Genomic DNA, 27,962 nt, shown 5'->3' on the forward strand with positions numbered 1-27,962 from the left:
ATTATCCCCATCGCGTTTTGACGCCTATACTAAGCGCCAGGCGGAATCTGTAGCGCCACGGAAGGTGTCGGATGGCTAATATTGACGCGCGATAGAAACAGGGATGCCGGACCACGTTTCAACATTTACTCGCTCAAAGTAGTTTCTATAAACCGCGCAATTTCCAATACGACTGAAATAAGCTGCAAATTATTTCACCTTATTACGAAGATGAAATAAATAAATTAAAAGTATGTAGTATAAGTAAAATTTTTAAATTTGTTAAAATATATTGAATTCGCTTTTTCAGTTATCAGTCACTTAGCTCTTGGATTTTGGACTTTGCATTTTAAAATCGACTGCTTAGCGGACGAAAATTCAACCGCTAACGATCTTCTCGCGTTGGCGGCTCCGCGCAACCTGAAAAGGCGAAATGGTTTAAATTTTACATAATTAAACTTTAGCGTATAATTTTAACAATAAGAAATGTTTTTAAAATTAATGCATTTTTTAAAACCGCCCACAGAAAACCGCCCAATTGGAAAACGAAATGAGACAACGGGCAACCCTGTCGTGGCTATCGGCGAGATAGAGCGGGTCTGGAACGGGGTATAGGACCAGAAGCGCCCCCCCTCGCGAAGGGAAAGAAATGTTGGCGATGCCGATGTTTTTTCGTCTTCGGAGTTCGTCAGCAAACTGGCGCCAAAGAAAAGTTCGACGAGCCACGTGCAAAAGCCGCGGCTCGGCCCTTTTTTCGTTGCCGGGAAAGACTTCGCGTCTCTGTTGTTGCGAGTCGCGGAGAGAGAATCATCCAGGTAAGGATACTTCCTTCTTTACCGTACTACGCGCTGCCGCCACGGACGGGGTTACGAACTCGCGCCTGAGCTCTGGCCAATTCATTGGCGCCCGCCTCCTCTCGCTCTCGCTAACGGAGAGATTGGAAACGGACCGGTCACCCGCACGCGCCTTTCGTTCTCTCTTCTCTCTCTTCTTGGGAGCATTCTTCGCGCGCTGGGTTTGTTGACCAAGGAAGCGAATAGTGCGGCGGGAGGGCCAAAAGAAATTGTGTTTTCGGATCATTTAAATTTCCGCTATCGCGCGCCACACGCGGACGCGAGTTCTCTCAGGATTACGCGTATTACGCAACTCGCGACGGACGATTTTGAAGACGACGATATTATGCTCTCAGTTCTTCCGTATTATTTTCTTTCTTCTCATACTTTTATTTCGAATTGCGTAAGTTTATTTTGTTTTGTTGTTTTGCTTTAGTTTTTAAGGTTATAATATTTTTTATTTGCTATTAGAGGAAATTAAGTTTTTTTAAATATTTTTCAGGAGTATCATTTATTTAAATATAGCGTATATTATAAAATAATTAGTTATATAGTAGCGTAATCTACATGAAATTCAAAATTTATCTCATTTAAAATAAAATTATAAAATCATACCTGAAAACGCAATATTTTCGAATTGGATTTTATTGATAAATCTTTGGTTTTGGGGGGAACCAATGTTTTATTTAAAAGGTAAAACTAACGCAATTTACACAAATAAACCGTCTCCAACGATAGCACCTCAGGCATATATTAAATCTCAATTTTAAATATTATTTTTAAATCGAAAAAACCATTTATCACTATAATAAATAAAAGTAATTTAATTTATTTAGTTCCATAGCGCAGAAGTGGAATGTCAAGGGCATAATATTTAAAAAAAAAACAACCCATGAAATAAATAAATAACTATATTTCATAATTTAGGTTAAAAATTTCTAAATATTTGTGAAAGCAACTGAAGAAACGTTTTTTTCCTGTTTTTATATTAATTTCGCAAAAATGTTTTTCCCACCCCTCAAAAAAAACTCCGCAACTTAGCGAAGTAATTATTTCCACATTAAACCGATCGGGAGAGAGAAAGAGCGGTTTTAAAGTCAATATTAATTAAGGGCAACGAAATTTAATTCGCCTCCGTAATTAAAAAAACCCGAAATTTAAAAAAAAGAAGAAGAAAACGTATAGACCGAGGCAGGAAATTAAAAGAAAATTCTAATCAAGCAATTAGTCTTAAATGGCGCGATGAATACGTTTCGGGTAAATATGTTTTAAACTTTTGAAAGTGGCGCATTCTTGATTCGCGTATCCCCCCTCGTTCAAAGAGGATCCGAAAACTCCCCGCGAAAATAAGCAAGGTTTTTCCAGATTTGTGGGTGTAAATTGCGGAAACATAAATAACATCCTAGGAACATTATTTATAATATTATTTTTTGTCAAAAGCGAGTCGGTCGACGGTACGGTTGAAGCTAGAAAGGGCGTGTTAAAGGTCGGCCTGTTGATTAGGGTTTCCCGCCTTTAACAGCGCAGTCTGTCGATCCGCGGATGGTGGTATAGGTAGATCAGAGAGAGAGGAAGAAATCTTGAGTCGAGCCGACAAAACAGGCCCCGTTAAAATCTCGGAAATCGGATCGCCTTCACCTGCTTTTCACTAGAACGGTATTTCAAGAATCACGCTTGAGAATTAAAAAAAAACACTAAACTTTTTTAACGCGTGATGTTTTCGCTTTCCGTATATCATATTTGAGTAGAGGGGCTTTAGAGAAGATACAAGAATTTGGGTTTGTAAGCCAGACTCGGAAATAAATATATTTTTCAATTCATATTTCGTAAGTTTAATTGTACTGCTGGATTTATTTAATATTAGTTGTTCGCTGATTTAAGGAAATAAATATTCATTGGTCTAAACACGGCTTTGTTCCTCACGTGTCCTTTTCTATCGAAATAAATATTAGTTTGATAAATTGTTTAACGAAGGATATTTAACCGAGAAGCTACGCTTTTAACGTTTAGACGCGTAATTCTATCCGAGACAGTTTCATAGGATAAAATAATATTGTAAGTCGGAAATTTTTCCACGGAGAATGACCGAGTCCTTTTTTCCGGAAAATTTTCCGTATTTTTCCGAAATAAATAAAAAAAAGGTTTCATTCCATGATTAGTCTAATATATTGTTGGCAAATTTAAATAAAGCGGCATTTTCGCCTCATTTTTTGAATCCAAAAGTAAAACTAAACCTCTAGACTAATTTAAACTGATTAACAATGTAACACTATTAATGTGTTGTAGTATGTTTACTGATATTAGACATTTTATATCGATAAAAAGTTAAAAACATTAAAAACACTTAAAAAGTAGTATATGTTAGAATTTTTTATTTTTACGCAATTCGGAAAATTTTCCGCATTTTATTTTTTCGGAAAATTAACAACACTATAGGAGAAAACATTCGGGTTGATCATATACGCATTAGCGCGACGATTGTCTCGCTTTATATGAGAAGTCGAAGCCAGAGACACGAACAACGTATTAAGAGAGAATAAGGGTCCCTCTCTGGAGCGAGAGCCACTTGTTCGTCCATCAAGTTTAATTATCGTCGCCACTCGAACGCGTGTGCTCCGCAATTTTCTCCTTTCGGCGCGACGCCATTTCGCCCTTATATCGAGAGCCGCATAAACATTCATTCGCGCCGTAATCGCGTCATTTCGCGGCGGTCGAGATTAAATTTGTCTATGAAGGAATACAGCGATGACCCTCGATGACGTCAACGTAGTTAGGGGAATAAACTCCCGATAAGGTTCCCAGCGTAAACGTTCTTCCGTGTTTACGCGATTCAAGGGGGGAAACACCTCGATAATACGTCAGCGCCATCTCACATTTTCAGCGTAATTAAACTAGAATTTTTATAACGCTTAGTAGTGGCGGCGCCGGGAACTTTTGTTAAGCTAGAAAAATATGGTGGTTCTAACGTCGTAAGATCTCTGTAATAAATTACGTTAGAGGTTTAAGGGAATTAAAAGTTATCCTCTAATCGTGTTTCAAAATTTTAAATGGTTTGGGCCCACATTCGTATAGTTTGGAAACCCCTTCAAGGTAGGCAACCCCTGCTCAGTGCTTCCCTTTTCTGGGATTTAATAATAATAATCTAGGCTAATACCCAAGGCACCACCTTCGGCCTAAGTCATCGAGCGACTTTTAAAGCCATTAATTCAGGTGGCCGGGTTATAATGCGTAGGAGGGTGGTGGCAAGCCCTTCGCGCCACGCGAGCCTACAGCTCCCTACACTCACTATTACCGTTAACCTCAACAAGTTTTTATGGTAAGGGGAAACCGAAGAGCTCGGGGAAAACCCCTTAAACCAGTGGGGAGAGAACTTGCAAACTCTACGCGGAAGGAGTTGTTCCACGATTTCACCCAGTGCCACAAGCTGGGATCGAACCCGGCTCCTCTTGCTGCGAGGCGTAAGTGATAACCACTCCGTCACCTCACCTTCCAAAACGCTAAAAGGGAAGAATGCAATTTAAGAGGGAAAACGGGAAAAGTATTCTTTGCACGGGAAGAAAGGGAATATTTAGGTTTACTGATAAGATTGCCTTTTCTAGTCTACTCTAATAGGTGATTATGAAAAATATCGGTGGTCACGGGATTTGGTTAAGTACTACCAAGTTGAAAGTATCAAAATTGGCCCTTTTTGTAAATTCGTCTGGCTAGTTGGGCAAGGGTTAGCGAGATTTCTATTATTTCATTGTTCGATCGAAAGGATTTTTCGTTTTTCGTTTTGAGAGAAGTTTGCAAAGTCGTTAAATTAAGGTAATTGATTTATTAAATGAAATATTTTTAAATTCTATAAAAATTGATTTTAATTCATTTTCAGGAATAATGGAAACATGTATGTAAATATAACCTCGTGTCTTCTATTAAAATTGGGCTTGTTTCTTTATCAATACTTGGTCTAGAACTATAAGAAAAAAATATATAATAAATTTGTTAACTTTATGTATTTTTAATAATTTTAGAAAAATACTAACTTTTCAAACAATCAATCCATGGTTGGTGCTTTTTACTAAAAGCGGACGAACGCGGGCCTCGGTAGGTGCAGACGAATTTAAGCAGCCGACGCTTTGTCAAAAAATAACCAACTCCCGTGAGCCTCTGCGCGCAATTCTTTTTCATAATCACCTATTGTATATTTAGTCCATGGATATGATATGAGTCATATATACCAATTTGTTTTATTTAATACGTTACTAAAATGCTGGCCATTTTGATAGTAATGAAAGTCATTATCTAAATATCCATTTGCGACTTTTAAGGATATATATTTTTGCAAAATTGTTCAAATTTAAGTAATTTGTAATAAATAAAACTTATATTTGGAATTCTTTTCAGAATGAAACTGAATATTTATATAAATTTGTATTAAATGCTCCGCAATATAGCGAGGGATAAAAATTGGGAATTTACAACTCAAAAACGAAAAAAAGGGATTTTTCGTCTAAAGAAATTATCGCTAGAGGGAAATTTTAGATATCAAATGCGCTGTCAAGCTAGCTTGACCCAAAGCTTACAATTGTGGTCGGGAGATGGCTTTTTTTTCATCGGATCTAATGTCAATAGCCTGGGCCGCCGAGAGTGGGCCCGGGCCCCGGTAAAATATTAATATTATTATATTAACTTCCGGCCCCAAGAAAACCATAACTACTAGGGGAGAAACTCTGTAGAAGTTTGGGTAAATTAATAGTTGATTTTATAAAATAAAAAGGGGTCTTTCCCAACTTGTTGAAATGTTGCTCTTATGTCACAAGAAACAGCTTTATTAGCACGCGCGCTTGAAAAACCTATATTCCTCTGGCGACTGTAGCGCATGCTCGTAGACTTGTCAAAGTAAGAGACTGTGACGTTAGAGCAACATTTAAACAAAAACGCCACGTTACTTTATAAAAATAACTATTGTGGAAAGCCCGGATGAAAATCATTAAGTAAAAATGGTAATCCGTTTGTTCTGGAGGTGGCCCGGGCCCCGTGGGCCCCCGTCGGCCACCCCGGTAATTTGTACCCCTCTCTCTTGTCGGGCCTGCAATAGTTGATTTTATAAAATGTCTTTACGCTTGCCCAACTTGTTGAAATGTTGCCCTGGAATAGTTCAGCCAATGCCTAAGAATGAGTTCATAAGCTCCTTAGTGGGAGAGAAAACGGATCCACAGCTGAAGCGGGGAGGCAACATTTCAACAAGATGGCCAAGTTTATTTTATAAAAAGAACTATTAGCCTTCAGGTGTTTACATTGAGCTACCCAGCGGCCAACGTGAGAAGTTCATAAACTACTGGATTTTCATCCGCTAAGCGGGTGATAAATCAAAAAGCAGACGAAAAACCAGCAAAAATTATCATCAAACTGATTTTCAGAGTTGTTGAGCAATCATGATTTAATTCCGCTAAATATTCTTAAGCCGAAACAAATTACTACCAAGGACGATAAATTCCACTCACATTGTCAGTTTGGTTGTTATAGGTTCTTATTGATGATTATTATTAAACTAAAAGTATATATATAATTTTAAGAAGTCATCAATTTTATCTCGCCTATCCCTGGAAGAAACTTATTATTAAATTTGTTTATATTCGAAATCATCTATGTAGTGTACGTTACAAAATTACAATAAAACTATACAACAACAAAAGGTAATTGATGTGTTACTAAAAAGTCAACCTTCATTTTTGGAGAAACCTAGCGTTAGTTATCGCCTTAGAACAACTATCGTAGCGATATCCTTAATTTGTCTCATCGCAATACGCTTTTCACCGAGGGGCTGATCACTCCCCGTAAAGTTATTACGTAACTGATTACCGAATTATCATTACCAAAGGCAGTTTCTTACGCCCGTAATCGGTGTCTACCAAACGTGGAATAATGCTTTAAGCCAAATATGAGCTGGACCAAAATGTTTCTATAACGTATACCTATGGCACCATCATTTCTTTGGGCAATAGAGACAAGAGAGAGAAGGACAAAGCTTGGCTTCGAAAGATGATGGTAACTCGGAATGGAAATACGGCGGCCACTGATATAGCGGGACCCAAGAGAGAGAGAGAGAGAGAGCACTCTGGAAAATCTTTGGCGCGTGGGAAATCGCACGTGCTGAGTGACGTTGACGTTCGCGTGCAAAACGAGCGGCGAAGATCAAAGGGAAAACGCCGCCATTGTTGTTGCGGGTTCAGCCTCTAAAGAAGCCGCCGGCGGCCAGAGGGGGATTCTGTTGCGATGCCGCGAGCGGTACTTTAGCTCGCTCCTTCCCCATTACCGGCTCAGCGGCGTTATTATCATCGCCCCCCCCCCCCCCCGCATTTTCCATCGCGCAGGCATTAGCCAGATAAAAGTGGGGAGGGGGGGGAGTTGAGGCGAACAGAGGAAAAGGGGAGGGGGGGTTCACGGAGTTGTCGTACGGGGCGGTAGCCTAACAGCGCCACCAAAGTCACCGAGAAGGTAAAACGTAAACGTTTTCACTGACAACTGACCCTCGCCAATTTATTTAAATGTAATAAAAAAGGTATATTGCCGATAACATTCGATAACAAAAGTCTCAAACTATTAAAAATAAATTCGAAGAAATGTAGCACCAATACGATAAAATGTTGGTAAAAAGGGGGAATTTTGACAAGTCCAGAGAATCGTTCGAATTTCGGAATATTCTTAGCGGAATTCGAACCGTTCTTTGTATCAGGTACTAAAAATTGACAACTTTTCCATTGAAAATAGGAACTAAGTTTGAGAAATTTATCAAAGATAGAATGAATTCCAAAGTAACGTTTTCCGCGATAGTGGGGAAAAGGGGGGAGGGCGATTCATAGGTGTATCATTTTTATGATTTTGGAGGGCAGGGCTGCCCGCCCATTTCGTGATAAATTTGAGCTGGGTAATACACATTTAATTTAAATCTATTAGAAGCGGTGGTAGTCGGGGGGAACTGGATCATTATCCACGCCCAACAGTTAAGAGGCTAAATTTTTTATTCGAAATAATGACTATATGTCGAAGCGGTAGACCAGAGTGAAGCCAGATCAGATATTATCTTTTGGACCGTTTCCGAGAAATCGCAAAATGCATTCGCCGCGATAGGAGAACGGTAATTTCATCGGCGCGTTTCTTCTTTGAAGGGAATGGCTGAAATATAACCTCGGATTACGTACACTCCTTCGAGCATTCGGACTAATTTCAAGAAAATTTAAAAGGCGTGTTTTTACGTTTTTATAATTTTCCGTATGATCTCATCCGTGTATAGAAAAACAAAAACGGAGAACCTTGAATTCTCGGAATTGAGTTATTTGATCGAAATAGTTCTAGTCATTTTTATTTGCTAACCATTAACAAAAGTTCATCAAAGCGCGAGAGCCGATTTACTTAAGGCAGAACTTGGAACTCTGTTTTTCATATCCATGTAGTTTTACCAATTTGTTTATACTTAAGATGCCGCCATCTGTTAAATCTTTTGAGTACCTTTATATAATATCAATTATTAAAATTACATCCTATATAAAAATAAAAACCACAAAATAATATGAACGGAATTTAATTAATATCATATATGTTAATATTACAAAATATAACGTTACGATAAATTGAAATTAAAATAAAACCTTATTTAATTTTTTTTTAATATTTAACGACTAGTTTCGCTACCCATTCGGGAGCTTCATCAGAATTATAAATAAACTTTTATTGTACAACAAGTTGATTTTTAATTCCAATTTATCGTATTTTATGTACAAGCGTAGTTAATATTAATTAATCTAATACTGATGAATAATGTTTCGTATTATTTTCAAGAGATGGTGCTCCAAACCTTAAAAACAGATGGAGCCTAAAATTAGGCGGGGCGACAGTATAACAGCGTAACATTGGAGCGGTTATTGCGACATCCCGCCCAATTTCAGACTACAGTCCTTTGTTCTGCCTCGCGGAAATATGTTCTAGGCCTAAGTTATTTTGTTATTTGTAAGTTTTGACGAGAAAATACATCATATCCTTATGGAAATTGGGATTTTTACGATGAATAAACCATGTGTATCAGAATTTATAGCGCGGTGCACCAAGAACGAAACTACGCCAACGTCCACAACACGGACGGTGCAAAAAGCCAGGGGCAGCGAGATAACCTATACCGCTGACAATCGCACCGTTGACGCAATCCCCTCAACCCAACAAAAGGCGCAGCAATGGGGCGGCCACCATCGACTTCGCGCGCAGCTGAGGGAATGCTCTAGCATCTTCAGCCGACACCCTACCTACATAGGTGGCGAGAAAAGGCTCCAAAAGGCGCACGACGGGCACACTGCAGCCCAGCGCAACCCGGCACCAGAACCCCGGAGGGATTCCAAAAGGCCGGAAAGCAAGACCCTAAACCGCGCAGCTGGCTACCAGTTCCGTCGAAGCGACTGTGATGCCTGGACCCTCTCCGTTAGCCTGAGCCGAAACTCCATACCTGACCAAGGATTCTATATAGGATCCTTGACCTGATCAAAGTCGTATAGGTGGAGAAGGACCATTTAATAACAGCTAACATCTCTCAGTGCACCACCGTCCTTATGGGTTAGTGCCGGACCTCGACTCCCCGGTAAATCCACCAGTTATTGCACACCGTGACCCGTTAAGGGCCCGAAGAATTAACCAGGGTGACCACACAATCTACCATTTTTCCTACAATTACTGCATTTCCTGTTTTTCGTACTTCACCATTACCCGTTTGTAATATAGACTGCAAATCGAAAACTACAAAGTTGGAAAGCATTTCGACCAAAATGACGTCAGTTATCAGGGCACTCAGCCACGTTCACACTAGAGCCTAAAACCCAGTTTAGGTCGGTTTGTATGCCAGTTTTGACCGCCGACGATAATTCTTGGTTCACACGTGCGAAATCGCTTCACCCCTGTTCGCTTATAGCCAAGGCTTAACGCCATTTCAAATTATGACTAGAAAATACTAAAATGTATCCCAAAACAATTAGTTAATCATGTTTACTATACATATAGTAATATTATTTGACATTATTTAGAATTTTGTTCCCATTTTTTTTGAAAATACGAGCAATTTGACTTCCCCGCCTTGTCGTTTTGGAAGTGATTTTAAGCGAACCGACTTGGACGAGTTGCTTCCCGAACCAACACGAAACGATTTTTCACGCTGATTTCGAAAACTAGTTATCTAAAACCAAGCGATTTTAGGGGTAATTGTGAACCTGGCTTTAGTGTTCCCATATTTTCCGAGGAGATTTTGGCTGAAAGTTTTATTTCATCTAATAATATTTGGACCATTTATTTACCTTTTTAATAATTTAATATTGAGATAATCTCACCTCCCATTAAACCAAAATGTATAAAGTAATTTCCCCATAAGGACAATTACCAGTAATGTAGGTACGTTCATTTGTCGGAACTCACTCCCCCCCCCCCCCCCCCGGTTGAAGAACAGCGTATATAAGAGGAGACAGCGGGGAGGGAAGAGAACGGGGGGAAGAAACTATTTCACGAAAATTGTTATACATTGATGGTTGTAATGGTTCTAATTCTCGGCAATACACCATCTGCAACCATTATTAACCGTGCATGTACGGAATAGGAAATAGTATAAAGCCCCTTCTAGTCTTACAAGATTCCCCGCTTGGATGTCGCTCTATGGCGCTTTTTCTAACGCGGGAGAGAGAGAGGGGGAAAGTAAATGACAAAGAAAAGAAAAAAAAAGGCTGATTCCTTTTGATCTTCGCCGCCGACAGGTGACTCCGAGGTTACCCGATACTTCTCTCCGAGGAGAAGAAAGCGATAAGGCGGCGGAAGAGCACTTTCGCCTCTCGGCCGCCTTCCACTCTAGCGTCCGGTAACGCGTTTCGAACGTAAACGAAGAGCTGGATCACATTTTTCCACAAAAAACTTACCAAAGAGATATATTTCGTGGTAAAAAAATATCGGAGTTGGGGAGGAGGCTCTATTCTTATTTGGTCTAAGGTCTATTGGTGCCCGACCGAAAGGTTCGCCGTATTTTGCACTCAAACCGGAACGAATTATTATAACTAATCCGAATTTGTTATTGCTTACGTAGAGCTTTGTACGTTAAGCTAATGGAAATACTAAGTCACGGTTGAAATATTTGGATCCATTAAATGAAGTATTTTATTTAAAATACAGATTTTTCTCAATCTTAAAATAAGTATGTCGATATCAAAAGTCAAAAGTGCTGTGTAGGAACTCTGGCTTTCCAAGTCTACTGTTGGAATCTCGGGCTGAAATTTTGACTTTGACACAACTACCTTAACGTTGGATTTACAACGGAAGCCCAAGTGTAAAAGATGTCTGCCACGCAATAATTTGTGAAGAATTTCACTATAATAAAACTGCTCACATATAGAGCACCCTGGAGGTATATAGGTATGTCCAGTTATTTGGATTCGATTTTGAGCATACTCTACAATTTTAATGAGAATTTTCTGAAGAATAGGAAGATTTATTCCAATTACGGTAAAAACGATTGAATCATCGTTGGAAATTACTGTTTATTTTTTATTATATTAATTTAAATCAATATAAGATCAAATAGTTTGTTTTTTACGTATATATTCTTTCTTGATTATTTAGCTGTACTATAGTATACAGCTAAATTTGATTTTTTTAAACGACTTCTTTGATAATCGATTATCAAAGAAGTCGTTAAAAAAACAAATTTCAGACTATATTCTGGCCAAATTAAAAGATTTTAAGTTATTTTGATTCGATTTACTCTATAAATTTCTAAAGGAAGAGTTAGGCTTAAAAATTAAAATGGATATTTTTAAGACGATGGTGACGTACCTCCGACGTCATTATTTATTGGAGGAGTTTGGTCGAATCGCGCCATCTCTAAGCGATGAAGATAACTAAGAATATAGTTGCCTAAGCCGCGTACAGATGACGCGAGACGAAAATAACCTCGACTCAATGGAATTCTTACTCGTACCAAAAATTAAAATGTTTAGACTAGGTCATTCGAAACTGAACTATTTTCTATTAACATATGAATACCCGGTTTAAGCATCGAGTGTCTGAACGGGAACCTAAAAACTTACGTGGCGTTTCTTAACTCGGGGGAAAAGCGTACACGTTCACGTTCGGACCCGAAGTGACGAACCAGCTTAATAACGTAGGCAGTGTCATTTAATACCACGTATTAATTCGTCATTTGTTTGGTTGAATAAATGTTCTACGTAATTAAACTTCGAAAGTGGAACGGGTAAAAAAACCTTCATTTTCGTCCAGCGTACGCGATCTCGTTTGAGAAAAAAAATTAACCTTTGTTTATAATATAATGAGTAAAACAAAAGAGGCTAATATTTACATTATCGCTAAGCTCCAGTTTGATGGAGAAGACGCGATAGAAGGGATGGTTAGTGGAAGCTAGGAGCAACAAACACAGCACCCCACACAAAGAGAACGCAGTCCGTCAAAAGTCGTACATTTTCTCGCGTACATTTTTCATTGGATAGACGCTTTAGCGCCAGCTGCCGTCGGAAGGAAAAAATTCGGAAATTGTCTTCCCCCTTACCGTAAAACGTTCAGCGTAAAGGCTCGTCCAATGAAATTTGTACGCAACACTGCGTTAGCGTGTTTAAAGGCTAGCCGGGTTCTCCTTGTGTTTGTTGCTCCTAGGTGGAAGGCTGAAAGAAACCGCGCCGATTACGAAGATAGTCAAGACCGGGTCCCCCGCGCGCTAGTCGGTTAACATCAATGAAGAACTAGTTATCCTCTCTCTCTCTCTCTATAAATGAGAGTCCCTTTTTACGGTTACCGCCGTCGATTCATTAAAGAATAAATAATGCGAGATGAATGCGCGGCAGCCCACGTTGTTAAAAGAAGGGGCAAAGCGAACGAGAGAGAGTGGGGGAAATATAGGTCACAGCCCGAAAAAAGGTCAATCCCGTGAAATCGCTGAAAGAGATAGGCCATAGAGAAAAGGACGGTAAGACGTTACGCTCTCTCAGAGCGAAAATACACTAAGTGAAAAATTTTATTTTCGATAAATTTGGAGCTCGAAAGCGTTTTATCCAGTTCATAATTTCTACTATTCCATTAATATTATTAATATTTTATTTTATTTTTCTTATTTTTAGCCAAAATGTTCCACGTAAAGATACGCTACATTACAGTCGCAATGTATTGAATATAAAATTAAAAAGTGGTTACTTGGAAGCTACAATAAATAACTTGAAATAACTCCTTCCGCGTTGAGTTTGCAAGTTCTCTCAACACTGGTTTAAGAGATTTTCCCCGAGCTCTTCGGTTTCCCCTTCCATAAAAAAACTTGCTGAGGTTAAAGACCTAGGTTTTCTTCCGCCTGTCCCCCTTTAAATTAGGCCAACATGTTCAGCGGTTGGCCTACCACCAGGGCATTTGTGCTCCACTAAGTTAATTTAAAGGGGGACAGGCAGAAAAAAACATAGGCCTTTAACGGTAATAGTTAGTGTAGGGAGCTGTTGGCTCGCTTGGCATGAAGGGTTTGCCACCACCCTCCTATATACGCGTTGTAACCCGGCCAGCTGAATTAATGGCTTTAAAAGTCGCTCGATGACTTAGGCCGAAGGTGGTGACTTGGGTATTAACCTAGCTGATTATTATTATTATTATTATTATTATTTGACAAAGAAATCTTTATGATTTAATAACGGAAAAAAATATAGTTAAAATTAAAAACACAAGTAACTCGGAAGTTACAATAAATTTGCGAAGAATTTTCTATTATAGCACTTTTATAAACAACATTTCGGTTAATATTCCCAAAAAAATGACGACATCTCCGAAATAATATCGTTATAAAGAAGCACCGTAAAACAAAATACGCAATTTCACCAAAACACGAGTTAAGATATTTTAGCGTCGAAACGCGGCGGCTTCCAACTAGGCACGACTGTCGGCTAATAAGTTATTACGAGTCCCGGCGATCACTATATATACGAAATTATAGCCATCCCCGTCAAGAGACTCTTTAATTAGCTACAGTGTGACGGGATTTCTTCAAAGCTACCATATACACCCCCTTCTCGCCTCCCCCGAAGAGAAAGAGGCTAGCTCACCCGATACTTTCTTAAAAGGTAGAGCCGCGGTAAGACGACGCGCGCTTCACCCTCCTCGCCAGCTCGCGCGCCTACCGTCAGCCGCTGGAAAGATCGACTCCGGCGAATTTCCACGAAGGAGGAAAGAGTGGGGGGGCGACGGCGCTTCCTCTCCCGCTTCTATTCATCTTCGCCAACTGAGCTTTTCATCGATAATCTGTCGATTAGAGGAAAGATCCGTCCGCGAGGAGAGGAAACTCTTTTGGCGTTCGCGGCGCAGAGTCGGTAGTTAGAGCGATGCGAGAGAGTGTCGACTGCTTTTGTTTTGTTTTTCGAGCGCTACGAGATACTATACGCGTCGCCATTTGACGTCATTTGTCGCGGCCTAGCGTCTAATTTATAGTTAGGATTCTAATGATCGACGGATAAATGAGGCTAATACTCGCCTCCATTCGGAAATCATAAAGGCGAGTCGAGTCGTAAAAGCAAATCCCTTTTATAATTGGTAAGCGCACTTTTGTTATTATTAATTTAGGGACATTATAGCCACGGTCAAATGAGTGACTAAAACGCTTCAAATACCGCGTTTATTAAAACTAGCCGTTCAAAACTTGGTTTCACATTATCGCTCGAAACTAGTTTTCACGCTGAGTTTATCGCAATTTTATTGGTCTAAACTGGCATTCTTACCGCCTTAAACTAGATTTTAAGGTCTGTTGTGACCGTAGCTTAAATTTAATTGGTAAAAACTGGAAATCAAACCAAATTAAACTGGGTTTTAAGGTCGGCTGTGACAGTGGCTTAAATTTGATTAGTAAAATCTGGAAATAATAAAACCAACTTAAACTGGGTTTTAAGGTCGGCTGTGACCGTGGCTTAAATTTGATTGGTAAAATCTGGAAATAAAACCAACTTAAACTGGGTTTTAAGGTCGGCTGTGACACTGGCTTAAATTTTATTGATTAAAACTGGCAATCAAACCAATTTAAACTGCTGCGACTGACTGACCGGGGCTTAAATTTGATTGGTCAAAACTGGCAATCAGACCAACTTAAACTGCTGCGACTGACTGACCGGGGCTTAAATTTGATTGGTCAAAACTGGCAATCAGACCAACTTAAACTGCTGCGACTGACTGACTGGGGCTTAAATTTGATTAGTGAAAACTGGCAATCAAACCAATTTAAACTGGGTTTCGAGGTCTGCTTTGACCGTGGCTTAAATTTGATTGGTGAAAACTGGAAATCAAAACAACTTAAACTGGGGTTTCGAGGTCTCCTTTGACCGTGTCTTAAATTTGATTGGTGAAAACTGGAAATCAGACCAACTTAAACTGGGTTTGAAGGTGTGCTATAACCGGGTTTTGATGAAGCAAGGTACAGGACGGCGAAATTGTCGAGGTTAACGGTAATAGTTAGTGTAGGGAGCTGTTGGCTCGCGTGGCATGAAGGGCCTGCCACCACCCTCCTACGCATTGTAACCCGGCCACCTGGATTAATGGCTTTAAAAGTCGCTTGATGAATTAGGCCTAAGGTGGTGTCTTGGGTATTAGCCTAGCTGATTATTATTATTATTTATTTTAATGTGGACTGTTTCGCTATAGGCGATTAACTTCATTTGCCCAAGTGATTGCCAATTACGTTTTGCGTACGCTGGTTTACCGAAAAAATAGCCAGAAAATACTTTATCCGTCAGAACTTTCCAATAAACCATCTCTGGGCTGCTTGTCAAACAGCGCTACCGAATAAAGTTGTTTTCTAGCGCGCGTGCAACTATTTGAAATTTTTAACCTACCTTTTAGCAAACATTTTCCTTTTACGACTAAAATAAAATTCGCGGATTTTGGCCCGACTTTTAGATCAATTTCCAAATTCCCCGACTAAAGAAGAATAAATGTTCAGACGCGAAATTCATCCTAATTCTGGAAATTGTTTTCGACGAACGCGAAGAGATATTATAGAAAATAAACTGTGTACGAAAGTTAAACGTAGTTATTTCGTTATAAACGGCTTGAGAACAGGAAACGGGCTTCATTGACCCAATTTTTTTCCCAGCAGTAGGCCTTCTTCTCAATGGTCACTCCGCAGTAGGCTTGGGATACATCACGCATTCGCAATCGAATGAGAATCGCGGGTGGGCCGCGTCTGTTTCGCGTTTGTAGCGAGAGAAAGATAGCGAACCCGTATTAACCGTCACTAACGCGTCCGATGAAAAGCCGGACGCGAAAGGAAGAGTTCGCTCCTCCCTCGCCGTACCTTGCAATTTCGCGGACGCCGAGGATGCCATTACTATATACGAATACAAAGATCCCATCGGAATAGATGGGGAGAGGCGAAGAGAAATTCTCGTTTATTTGGGCCAATTAGGATACCCGGCGAGTAGAATGGAAAACCATGGGAATCGCCACAAACGAGATACGCCGGGTCCGCGCGCACGAAGCTTCCAGGGATAGAGCGGAACAAAATCACGCCGAGAGAGAGAGAGAGAGAGAGAGTTTCGGCGAAGAAACATCAAAAGAAGGCCAAGCGGCTAACGAGGCTCTCGTTAAGAGTGGGGGCTGGACGTCAATCATTCAACTGTCACTATATTCCGCGAGCGTCGTCACCGGAGCTTCCGCTCTTAAGCGGGCGTCTCTTCCCTCCGCCTTTACACGCGGTGCCAGTTAAGCCGCCCTACTCGACACACGAGTTTGTATAGTAGCGGTCCGGAGGCCGCCCAAGAATATATACATACATCCATCGAATGGCCTCTCTTCTCATCCTACTCTTCTCGTTTCCCATAGAGAGGGGGAGGATCCGTGCCCCCCTCCCTAACACACACAGAGAGAGACCCCGAAAATGCACCTTTACGAAACGCCGACATCAAAAGAAAATCTCTTAGGATTTTTAACGCGTTTTTTACGAGCTTGTTAAATGTTTTTTATACGAATATATATATATAATAATAAAGGGCCACCAACCACCGCCTGCCCTTCTTCCTCTCCCCCTCCCCCTGCCACAGTATGCACAGTGTGGGAAAGTTAAAAATTTATATTTTTTACTAGTAATAACCCTGAATTTGTAACGCAAACAGTACCAAGTTATTTAATTTATTTATTACCGACTATAGAGCCGTATCAGTCCCACGTCATAGCACGTCACCAGTTATTTTTTATATTCAATAATTCGAGCGCAAAATGGCCGTTATTACCGAGGGGTAGTCACTTAAGTAATCAGGTGTTCAAATCATAGGTGATCACGGGAATTCAATTAAAATAATCACCGGAAATCACCGAAAACTTCTGAGCAATCACTGGTAATCACCGATTGCTTTACGAAAATCAGTAACAGTTGTACAAAATATTTACGAGTGACTACCTCCTCGGTTATTGCCAAAACTAAACTATATTGGGTGAAACCGCGACTAATATTTTCTATATTTATAAATTTAATCTAAAAAATCCTATAGAAATGTTATAGTAATCATAGACTAAGAAAGGTGTAAACACACGGGACAGTTCGCGCGAGCAATTTAAACCGAAAATAAACTCACCGGGATATGCATCTCTAAAAATTAGGGGCCAGCCAAAGTCAAATCAGCTATGAAATTCTCTCTGCGATGCTGGTAACGCAGCTGAAGGCGAGGAATCTGCCCCATCATGAACTGTCCCGGTGTATACACCTTTCAGTCTATGTAGTAACATAACATCGGTGCTCGTAGTGAAGCGAAGTTTCAGGGTTAGTATATTTCACTAAATCAGGCTCTAAACGCGTTTGGGTCTTTGGGAGTGTTTTCCACCGTCTGAACTCAACCGACCGAATATCTATAAAATGTTATTTCCGATTACAGGTGATTTGAAAACGTGTCTACGAGAAGATAAGTCGAGGACCGGGTTGCCGGGAGGGCCCGCGAAGATGGCCACCGTGTTGGGGCCCATCTGTGGCAGTTGTAAATCCGGGTTGAAGACAGCGTGAGAATCCCAATTCCGATCCTTTAAACGATGTGCATTTTCGAATGGAGTCGGAGAGTAGCGAGAGGTAGCCTGCAACCGCAGCCCTTCCTTCGAGTCCTCATCAGCTGGTGTCTCTTCTTGGGCTTCGTCGTCCTGGTCCAGGCCAATCCCATCATGGTCAACTCCAGCACCACGGAACGGAACGACATCGAGAGCGGCGAGAGCGCGAATCACCGAGCATCCGTCATCGACGCGGCTTTCAACATCGCCCACAAACAGAACCCGCTCAACCTGCTCAGGAAGGTCATGATCGCCAACAGAACGGTCACTTGCAACGACGGCTCTCGTTCGGGGTAAGAAACACATTTTGCGCCTTTCCACGTCCAAATCCTTTAACGCATTCGGCTTCGATAGACCGATTCTTTTATTTATACTAGATGGCGCCAAATTAAACTTTATAGCGGGAAGATAATAAATATTGATTTTTTGGCAAAAAAAAAACAACTAACACTATAATAACCATATGATTTATTTAAAAACCATTAACAAAAGTTCAACTCAGGATAATTAAACAAAAAATTATTATTTTTCTGTTTGACACTCTAACTTGAATGCGGTGCCAAGTTAGCTTGACAAAAAGCTCGCCATTTTGTCCGCTAGAGCTTTTTCCTCGGAGTTGACGTTAATTGCACCCTCATCTAATGGGTATAGGAATGAGACTTAGTTTTATTTTTTCAAAATATAAAGGAAACATAGATGGCGCTCGTTTGTGTTAAAGTGTGCCACGAAAAATCGAAAGTTTAATTTTCGCTACATAGTATGCGTGGGTTGAGTTTAGAATCTCTGCAGTTCCATACTCTTAGCTACTATAATTCATTCTTACACACAGTCAAATAATGTCAGCACCCCTTAATTCAAACAAGGTGTAGAATATCGCGTCTGGGTTAACGCGCGATGTATCCAAAAAAAACATTTTAAAGAAACATTACCGCCATCTATCAACTATATGTCCAACTACACTGTACCGAAAAATCTATAACAGGGTCGAAAAAAACGTACACATTTTTTTAGTTTAAAACAGTGTTTTGTTGTTTAAACCTAGATTAATTTACAGCACTGGTGTTACTTTATTTAAACGAATTGTTGCGTTTGTAAGATCTGTTTAACTCGATATACCCATTCGCAATTAAACTTTAATTTCATGAAAAAAATTAAGAAATTAATGAAACAATTTTTCTTTTTGAAAATATTCAGTTTTTATTTTCTGTGAAACGTAGGTTAGAAAAAAGATTTTATTAAGAAAAAATTAAAATCCTCATGGTTTTTATTAAAAAACCAAAACCCCGAGTTTAAAAAAATAGTTGGTTTAAATCTTAAACCAGCCAACCCTGATCCATAAGGCGCGTTGTCAAGGGCTAATCATAATCAATATTACAGCTTTACCCAGTGGCCGAATTTCAATTAGTGCCTACATCTTACAATGGTGGCAAAGAGAAATGCGGGAAAAATCAAACTGGAAAAAGCCGGTCCGTCGAACTTGGTCCGACTATTGCGATTTTCAATAGTCCGACGAAACGCATCGGCGGAAACTTAGCTTTTTTGGTCTTGCGAGCGCCTTTGGAAACCTAGCTTAAAGGAAAAGTTCAGGTTGGGTAAATCTTGGGTCTATTTGAAAGATCATGTTTAAATATACTCAAAAATATCAGTCGTAAAATTGCATCTTTTTTTAATGACGAGAAATTAATTTTTAAACGAGCCAAATTTACCCGCCAAGCGATCTGCCTTTTTAGCCGCGTTCACAATAGACACTTTGAAACCGTTTTTAAATGGTTTCGAAAGATAAAATGTAACATTTGCGGTGTCAACTGTGTTAATAGCCATACGATAAATACATTCGACAGCAAAATTTTACAATTTGATCTTTCGAAACCGTTTTTAAACGGTTCCAAAGTGTCTAGTGTGAACGCAGCTTTTGTTTCGCGGACTTTAATCACGCGCTGTTCGCGCTATAACAGCGCTCTGTTCCCTGCGCGCGCTTGCTCCGCGTGCGGTCTGCGAAGGGAACAGAATGGCAGCTCGCTTGGCGGGTAAATTTGGCTCGTTTAAAAATTAATTTCTCGTCATTAAAAAAGATACAATTTTACGACTGATATTTTTGAGTATATTTAAACATGATCTTTCAAATAGACCCAAGTTTTACCCAACCTGGACTTTTCCTTTAAGATAGAAAAACGTTTTCCGAATATATATTAAATTTACTGCCATTTCTCATGGCCAGAAGTGATAAGGGCCGGCTAAAAAGGATAAAGAAGGGACAGAGATTGAGTGTCAACCCCCCCACCCCTTCGGAGCCACGTATAATCTTTAAGAATCTCCTCCCGACTAAGGCAAAATCAGCGTCTCCCGGTTACCAATAAACTATCCGAAACGTAGCCCATTGGGTGAAATCTGCGAAGAGCGCCTAAGGGGAAGCGAAGTCAGGTGGCCTGCGGCGATAAGGGACGCGATTCATCTTGTAGTCGGGATTGACACGGCTCGAAAGCGGATAATAAAGAGTCGAAAGAGATGGGCCAGGTGTCGAAAATACCCCGGGATTACGACGAGACACGAGTGAAGGAGCGGATAACGGGCAAAAAGAGAACCGCTCTCGGGGTCCATCCCCGAATCGTCGCGTCCTCTCCTCTCCTTCAAAGCGTTGGCCCGGAAAATCAGCTTTGGACCCCGCTGCTGGAATAAAGCGAAGCCCTACAGCGAAGTTAAGCCTTTTACAAAAGGCGCCTCCGAACAGTGTTTTTATCAGGGCGCGCCTCCTTTGTACGGACTATGATCCGCGAAAGAGAGAGGAACAAAAAAAGTCCTTCATTCCGCTCCACAGCCTCTTTCTTCCTTCGTCTCTCGCTAGCTAGCCACGGGCCTCCAAAATGCATCTTTCAAATCCTTCCTTTTTTCTGCCCGCGGTCAATAGGCCTTTCTATAAAAAAGGTACGTTTTCCGAACTTGTTTTTATGTAGCTCATTCGTCACGAAATACGTGGAAGTTCGGTTAGTTCAGTTTAGGCTTAAAAACAGCGTACCTCGTCGAATTTACTCTCTTGTCCAGGGCTTTTCGTAGTAAAACGTCATCGATACGTCATCTGTGACGCAGCAGCAACATCAAAACAAAAAGGTCTATTCGATTGTTCCGAGAAAGGTGTACTCGTTAAATTGTCTGTCACTTGCCCAAAAACCAGTAAATGCCGATTTGGTAATTTAATTTTGGAGTTAGTAGTGAATTTAGGGTTTAGAAATAATTACCCTTTGTAACTCTTCTTTTTTTCATTTAATCAAGAATGTATTTATTAGTAATTAGGGAGAATGGCTATGTTCAGACGACCCGCTGTCATCATGGTCGAAAAGCCCCATGGCACGAGAAGGGGGGGGGGGGAGGAAACACGTCATTGGCGTGCGATTCAATCGCGTCAGTGTTAGGTTTTCTTTACGAGGAAGGAGATTACTCTTCGAGCATGATGGGGATTGGAAGCCACGCTAAAAATCGACTCAAAATAGTCATTCTCAATAAGTAGAAAGTTTCGTCTATGGTTTCTCTTGATACTACCAAAGCTGAAAGTTTTCCTATTCAGAGTTCCGACAGCATGCTCGTGTGGGCAAGAGTAGAGAACGATTTTATCGAAGCCCTATTGTCAAATCGATGAGGTGACGGGCGTGGGGGAGGAAGAAAGGACACCTTCAGAATAGTTAATTAGCCAATTTTACTAGATTAATGGAAATAGGGCTGGAAAAATACCATAGTTAGCGGCTCATAAGCTACTGGGTTTTCGTCGGCTAGCAAACACTTTCTGATTTATCATCTGTTTAACAGACGAAACTTCAATATTTGTAAACTGAAAGAGTTAATATGAGTGGGCAGATCCGCTATTACGATGTAATGAAGAGGAAGAGCTACTCGATTTTCACAGAAATTTTTGAAACGCCGATATGTCCATTTAAAGGATTATGATAAAGAAGACCCACTTTGTTTACCCCGTTGTATTATAGGGATTTGAGCTTCCAAAACGTCGAAAAATATCCCAAGAGTGTTTTTATAACAAAACCCAACTTTTTTAAATAGGTATTATTTGAGAAAAAACTACGAGAGTAAAAAATGGATCGTATTCTTGGAAGGTAAGTTTAGACCAGTCACGCGCGACCAACTTTGAAGATCTATTAACGTTATTCTCCTCAGGAGGATGGCATTGCTTCGACAAGAAAAGTTGCGAGTCCCGATGGATCCGGATGAGGAATTTGATGTCGTCCAAACTGTGGCCGGAAGCCAGGTCGGTGGGCGGGATCTTGTCTCAAGATTCCAAAGAGAATCCGTACTGGTGGAACGCCAATCACGTGTCAGTATTTAAAGCCGGATCCGCTTTCTCGTAGTGTTCTGATCGTTTTCGGGTGTTGCAGATTCGTTCCATATTGTTCGAGTGATTCCTGGAGCGGAACGGCCTTTTCTCTGGGGAAGGGGGACTTCGCTTTTGTCGGCTCCTTCATCGTGCAAGAAGTGATCCAGGATTTGCTCCATCATGGACTGAGGGAAGCGGAAACGCTCATGTTGGCCGGAAGCAGGTAAAGCGTCTCGAAATTTTCTGTTCTTTCACTCGCCGGCAGCTTCGAATCATTCGCACTTTTCAGTCGAAAATGCGACTGGTTCGAACATTGTCGCAAATCTAGAATGAGGGTCGCGCCATAGCTTTCGAGGTAATAGACCATTTTAAACGTGAAAGGTTCTTATCCCTTGTCAAATGCGTATCGGTCTATAGGGGACTAAAAAAAACACCCGGTAGTCTGTCAGGGTAGAAAGATTACGGTCTCCTCCCTCGACTGGATTGGCCGATGAGGGCTCGCGTTAGGTTACGTGACATTTGCTTTTATGGCTGAGGGGATTTTTCAACGCTGACAACCACAGCATCTTCCTGATAACAGTGCGGGTGGAACGGGCGTTCTCCTTAACCTGGACCGAGTAGCCGACACGCTGAAGGCAAGTGGTCTTAAGAGAGTCAAAGTCCGAGGACTCGCTGATTCCGGATGGTTCTTGGACAACGAGCCGTACCAGCCTATGCCCTGTAGGGACCCTTACAGTTGCGCCCCGGCCGAAGCCATCAAACTAGGCATGAAACTCTGGAAGGGCCAGGTGCCCCTCCGCTGCCAGGCTCAGTATCCGGTCAGCGAACATTGGAGGTGCTACTTCGGATACCGACTCTACCCCACGTTACAAGGTTAGCACACAAAGGACTTTGTACATTTCGGCTTCGATTAAAATATAACTCATTGCAGCGCCAGTCTTCGTCTTTCAATGGTTATTCGACGAAGCTCAGATGACTGCCAACAACGTTGGGGCGCCACTGAGTAAGCAACAGTGGGACTACATTCACAAAATGGGGGATGATCTCAGGACCACCTTGAAAAATGTCAGGTAAGAAAACGATCCTTGGGCGCTCATTTAAAAATATTTTTAAATGGCGTTTCTCCATTTCGACACAGTGCCGTTTTCGCCCCATCGTGTATATCCCACGTTGTATTAACTAAAAGGTAAGTACGAAGCTTCGCAAACGCGACGTAGACCACCGATTTCAACTTGTCTTCGTTTCTCAGAGACTGGTTAAAAGTCAAGATAAACCAGGTGACGCTGCCTCAAGCGATTCATTGCTGGGAGCAGCGCCGGCATCCACACAGGCATTCCCACAGAAACACCGAGTATTACAAGACGCGAAACGAAAGGCGAGTTCCTCGCGGTTTCACTCGAAACTTAACAAAATGTTTAACTCCCGTTGCCTTACCAAAAAAAAATTCTTTGACTCGTCGCAGTTTGAGAATCCAAATGTTGGCCGATATGCCGCTGACTTTGTCGGCGTCTCCAAGATCGCGTAACTTGACATTGACGGAGCAGCGGCGGACCCCCGGGAATCGTGGTCTGAGGCCCGCCGGAAGTAGAACGAGAGAAGAGCGCAGGCGGGAAGCCAACAGGCGGAAAGAGAGGAAGCTCAAGAGGAAAGGAAGGAAAAATAAGGAAGAGAAACGGAGGCGCGGCAAACAGGGCGAGAGAAGAAGAGATAAAGGTAAGGATGGATGAGCTATTCTAAGCTTAGAACCCCCTGATCCCCTCTCTAAAATGGTCACTCGAGTCACAATTCACCATCTTGATCCTGATGAACTAACAAACTGGAAACACCTGATAAATCCTAAGAGATGGTATATTATGACCAACCCTTAAACGTAGTTGGGCGAATGTCGACTTCTTTAAAAGATTAAGAAACCTTATATACGAGGAGATAGTCAAGTATTCGCTCACCTACGGTTCCCAAAAACCCCTCCGAGTCCCGGTCTTGACTCCTTCCGTGTCTGATACGTGACCACGTGTGTCCACCAAACCCCGCCATAACCTATTCAGGCCACAGAAGACGAGAGTCACGTGACATAAGCTCCCTCTTTCCGGAAGAAGGCGGCGTTTCCGGGACGACGACGACGGAAGTGACGTTGGCGCCCCAACAGAGCCAGAACCGCGGAGGAGGAGGAGGAAAGGGCGGAGGCAGAAAGAGCAAAAGGAGAAGTAACCACGTCGGTGGCCGAAGACACCGTGACCCTTGCAGCGAGTGGTTAATAGACGAGTGTTCGTGGCCCCAGTGCAACCGAGCTTGTCCGCGCCTACACAACCCCTTCACCGGTGAAGAGATGGACTTCATCGAACTGCTCAAGTCTTTCGGTCTGGAAATGTCCAGCGTGGCCAGCGCGCTCGGGATGGACTTGGCCACCCTCAACGAAATGGACAATGACACTCTCTTACAATTACTAACGCAACAAACAAACTAGACGGGACGATATATTGTCCCCTCCCCTAAACAATACATAATTATGAACTATTCCAGAAGAGCGTAAATTAATTTTATCAACAAATAATGATGAACTCAGTGGTTTTTAATTTTTTTACAATTTTTTTCCCCACATATTATTATTGTCTGCGCGCCAAAACTGTTACATGTAGTAGTTTTATTTATATTTTGCCAGTTTTTATAGTCATTATTTATAGGAAAGATTAAAACTATTTAAATAGGGCATATTTGCGATGATTTTAAGGGGTGACACCGAATAAAAATAGAGAAACTATTTAAAACGAGATAATTTAAAAACCTAAAAGAGAAAACAATTTAAACTACCTCATGCGTTTTTACAAAACATAGGCCTCTATATCAAACTATCATTGACTGTGTGGCAATAAATTTTTTAAAAAGATGAAATTAGAAAGTATCCAAAATAAATTAACTGTGGCCCTTGTCATCCAGGGTACAATGAGTGATCGAGGTGAACAATAACCTCATATTTAGACGTTAGTAAGGGTCTATTAGCTTCAAGTTAAACTTTAGCTCAACTAATAACAACTCAGGTCAAGTTTAAAATAAAATAAATTGTTAATAGACCTATATGTTCAGTGTATTTTTTTTTTAGCCTTGTAAATTGCCACTACCCCTTTTACTCATTTTTGACTTTTCAGTTCCTAACCAGGAAAATTTCCAAATGTTCCAAGATGTTAGAAATACACACAACATATCATTGGGTGTTTAGCGTATAGAAATATCACTTCCTTAGGTAGTTCTTGCAATTTCAGAAAATTAAAATCTTAAAATTATATTTAAAGACTTTACTAAAGGGTGTTCATTATAAGCTCAGTATTTTTGGTTCCAGGTACTATTATAATACTTGTAACTTCTAAAAATTAACTGTGAAATTAAGAGTGATTTAAGTAAATTTCTTTTAAATAAAAACTACGTATTTTTTTCATGTAAATTGTAAAGTGTCTTTAAAACTTGTAAATTTTAAACGAGTAAAGTGTTTACTGTATATTTCTAAAATGATAACTTTTCTTTCGAAGTATTCAAACTTAGCAGAAGGTACCACAAATGTGAATTAGTTCAATTTTTCAGCATAGACAATGTCAGAGTTTTTACCACTCAGCTGTGACACAGTGTGATCTGATGTTGTATCATCACCCTACGATGCATAACAGTATGTTATTGCAATTAAATAATTTTAAAAACGTATGCCTCCTAGCTAGGAGTGCTTTGGAAGCATTTGCTAGAAATATTTACCAATCCCACACCAAGACTAGTGTTTAAAAAGTACAGCAAAACAATTAAGGCAGACAAGATTACAGGTAAGTCTATTTTAGAAGCTACATTGCAGTAAAGAAGAACAAATTCAATTATAAATTTGAAACCATTACAAAGGTGACATTAAAACTATAAGAGTGCAATCACCAAAATAATAATGCACAAAACTTAAGAGCTTGATATTTTCAAAAGACAGGTATAGCACAAACAACAAAACCAAATAGCATCACAAACCAACCAATAAAACTATGTGTGTAACAAAAGCTTTAGTAATATCTTATTTCTATTGTGCTTTAAGAAATATTTTAAGCTACAACAAAATCTATGATAATATTTTTCAATGTTATAGAGGCAAAACAAAACCATGCATAAGTAAAAATTCCATTGAAAGTGATAATTTGGATAAATTTATAAATTTTAACCCCCTATGCCAAACGATTTAATAGGATTTAAAAATATAACTCACACGTGATGAACTTGTCTCGAGTAGATCATCTGCTGAAATAGATATGTCAACTTCAATTTCTTCTTCGATACTTCCGTCTACTTCATCTGGTGGAGTACCTACTTGGTTTACTTTTTCATCTGATTTTGCACTGTGACTACTAGTAACAAGATTAATGTTATTTAAAACATATTCTGCTAAAAAGAGTTGAGCAACTTTACAAACCTTAAGGAAGACTGAAAATCATCTTCATAATCCAAACCTTTAGTTACCTTTGGTGGACCTAATGTTGGTAAGTCTTGTAATGATGAAAGACTAGGCCTTTTTTCAGTCTGATATAAGTCAAAAGTTTCGTTTAGTTTAGATTCATAGTTAACTGGCTTTAAAGTTTCATTCTCAGTGAGAAACGTGTCATTTGGATTACTATTTTCGCCTGGCAAACTTTCATTTTTCCCAGGAACAGTATTGGCACCAAAGAAACTAAACCCGCACAACTGAAATTAATATTAGATAGAAGAGGCTTCAAAGATATTTTCCATATTTATACCTAAATAATAGAGGTTCTTTTCTTGCATTTGGTACAAAGTCATTTAAGAAACTATCATCACTTCCTTTCTCTTCATTACCATTCTTAGAGTTTGAATCTTTTTCAGGTACGTTTAGCGTTTGGTTGAGACTTTTGGGTACAACTTCACTAGTTTCGTGAGGATCCAAAAATTTAGTAACACACTGATCTGGTTCAACAACTGACAAAACTCCTTTAATATTTAAATCTGGGGTGCTTTTGAACTGGTCAAGTACTGTTTTAAGTAATGGAACGTTCTGATTTCCCAGGTTTGTCAGATTAAGCCTCTCCTCTAGTTCATGTCTGGATTTCGGAGGTTTAGGCTAAAAAGTAGTTGTGTCAATACAATATTAGATTAAGGGCTTATAAGAATTAGCACAGGCAAACCTACACTTGAAACTTCTGGATCAAACACTGCGAGAGTATAATCTAAGTTGAAAGTTAGAAGGAAATCTCTAACTAGCGCAACAGTAGTTAAACCTTCGTTGGTTTCCATAAATTTTTGCAACGCTTCGTTTCTGAGAGGTATTTTGCATTTCTCAAAATCAGAATCTTCCAATGCCAAAAACACTGTGGCGCGGAGCTCGGCCTGAAATAACCAAAACGGCAAACTCGTGCGTTACATTACCAAGGCTTAGAAAACAGTTCGGTAAAAACCTGCGATTGCATAAAAACTAACCTTAATTTTTCCGAGTACGCCTTTCTTTTCCAAAGTTTCAATTACCAAATCCCTTAATTCGGTATCTTCTTCAAATGACATTATGATAAAAATATATAGGCGCTATCCAACAAGAAGGGTTTTGGTCGAGTTTTTCAACTTCGAATCACAGAGCCACCAGAAATATTCTTATATGCAAGATTGCCCAAACTCACTATTCCAGTTTTTAAAGGTCTTATTAAAAAGCATTTACTTATTGAGAGGATACAAAACGCGTCTAAGTGAGATTGAGACCAAGAAATTTTCTTTAAATAGCACCAGAGCTAACTTTTAGGCGCTTATAAACA

The 27,962-nt window shown here is 40.2% G+C and overlaps 3 protein-coding genes across 9 annotated transcripts in view; 1 reads left to right on the forward strand and 2 right to left on the reverse strand.

Annotated features, from left to right (window-relative positions):
• OSCP1 (Organic solute carrier partner 1) overlaps nucleotides 1–15,726 on the reverse strand; it is a 57,440-nt gene extending 41,714 nt beyond the window's left edge. Inside the window, exon 1 of the mRNA XM_090156619.1 lies at nucleotides 15,674–15,726. The gene's annotated coding sequence lies outside the window, so the exon portion shown is untranslated. The remainder of the gene's footprint in view (nucleotides 1–15,673) is intronic.
• Notum (palmitoleoyl-protein carboxylesterase notum) lies at nucleotides 752–24,805 on the forward strand. Of its 5 annotated transcripts, none has more exons than XM_090156615.1 (11): nucleotides 752–794; nucleotides 17,708–18,163; nucleotides 21,918–21,970; nucleotides 22,032–22,188; nucleotides 22,250–22,411; nucleotides 22,769–23,061; nucleotides 23,120–23,258; nucleotides 23,327–23,374; nucleotides 23,438–23,563; nucleotides 23,651–23,901; nucleotides 24,234–24,805. In XM_090156615.1, exons 2-11 carry the CDS (start codon nucleotides 17,859–17,861, stop codon nucleotides 24,650–24,652), a joined length of 1,953 nt encoding a protein of 650 aa, XP_090012741.1. In that variant the 5' UTR covers nucleotides 752–794; nucleotides 17,708–17,858; the 3' UTR covers nucleotides 24,653–24,805. The 5 variants fall into 5 exon arrangements, with proteins under 5 accessions (XP_090012741.1, XP_090012740.1, XP_090012739.1 ...); XM_090156614.1 differs by lacking the exon at nucleotides 752–794 and adding an exon at nucleotides 14,308–14,384; XM_090156613.1 differs by lacking the exon at nucleotides 752–794 and adding an exon at nucleotides 17,357–17,595.
• LOC149933099 (centrosomal protein 43-like) lies at nucleotides 18,399–27,791 on the reverse strand. Of its 3 annotated transcripts, none has more exons than XM_090156623.1 (6): nucleotides 27,637–27,791; nucleotides 27,349–27,546; nucleotides 26,940–27,280; nucleotides 26,618–26,872; nucleotides 26,414–26,552; nucleotides 18,399–18,508 (listed from the first exon to the last, which is right to left on the reverse strand). In XM_090156623.1, the coding sequence occupies exons 1-6, from the start codon at nucleotides 27,715–27,717 to the stop codon at nucleotides 18,467–18,469; spliced, it is 1,056 nt and encodes a 351-aa protein (XP_090012749.1). In that variant the 5' UTR covers nucleotides 27,718–27,791; the 3' UTR covers nucleotides 18,399–18,466. The 3 variants fall into 3 exon arrangements, with proteins under 3 accessions (XP_090012749.1, XP_090012748.1, XP_090012747.1); XM_090156622.1 differs by lacking the exon at nucleotides 18,399–18,508 and adding an exon at nucleotides 25,469–25,828 and having other exon boundaries at nucleotides 26,414–26,549; XM_090156621.1 differs by lacking the exon at nucleotides 18,399–18,508 and adding an exon at nucleotides 25,469–25,828.
• Between the last annotated feature and the right edge of the window lie 171 nt (nucleotides 27,792–27,962).

This window comes from Leiobunum rupestre, chromosome 8 (genome assembly GCF_980474605.1).
Source record: "Leiobunum rupestre chromosome 8, qqLeiRupe1.1.hap1, whole genome shotgun sequence".
NCBI classification, from domain to species: domain Eukaryota; kingdom Metazoa; phylum Arthropoda; class Arachnida; order Opiliones; family Sclerosomatidae; genus Leiobunum; species Leiobunum rupestre.

Excerpts from the sequence above, each read along its gene's own strand:
- Notum (XM_090156615.1), top strand. The coding sequence starts at position 17,859 with ATGTGCATTTTCGAATGGAGTCGGAGAGTAGCGAGAGGTAGCCTGCAA. Across the intron at positions 22,189-22,249 it reads TGGTGGAACGCCAATCACGT|ATTCGTTCCATATTGTTCGA; the intron begins GTCAGTATTTAA and ends CGGGTGTTGCAG. Across the intron at positions 23,259-23,326 it reads ACCACCTTGAAAAATGTCAG|TGCCGTTTTCGCCCCATCGT; the intron begins GTAAGAAAACGA and ends ATTTCGACACAG.
- LOC149933099 (XM_090156621.1), bottom strand. The coding sequence starts at position 27,717 with ATGTCATTTGAAGAAGATACCGAATTAAGGGATTTGGTAATTGAAACT. Across the intron at positions 27,547-27,636 it reads GCGTACTCGGAAAAATTAAG|GCCGAGCTCCGCGCCACAGT; the intron begins GTTAGTTTTTAT and ends TGGTTATTTCAG. Across the intron at positions 25,829-26,413 it reads TCGAGACAAGTTCATCACGT|GGTGATGATACAACATCAGA; the intron begins GTGAGTTATATT and ends TATGCATCGTAG.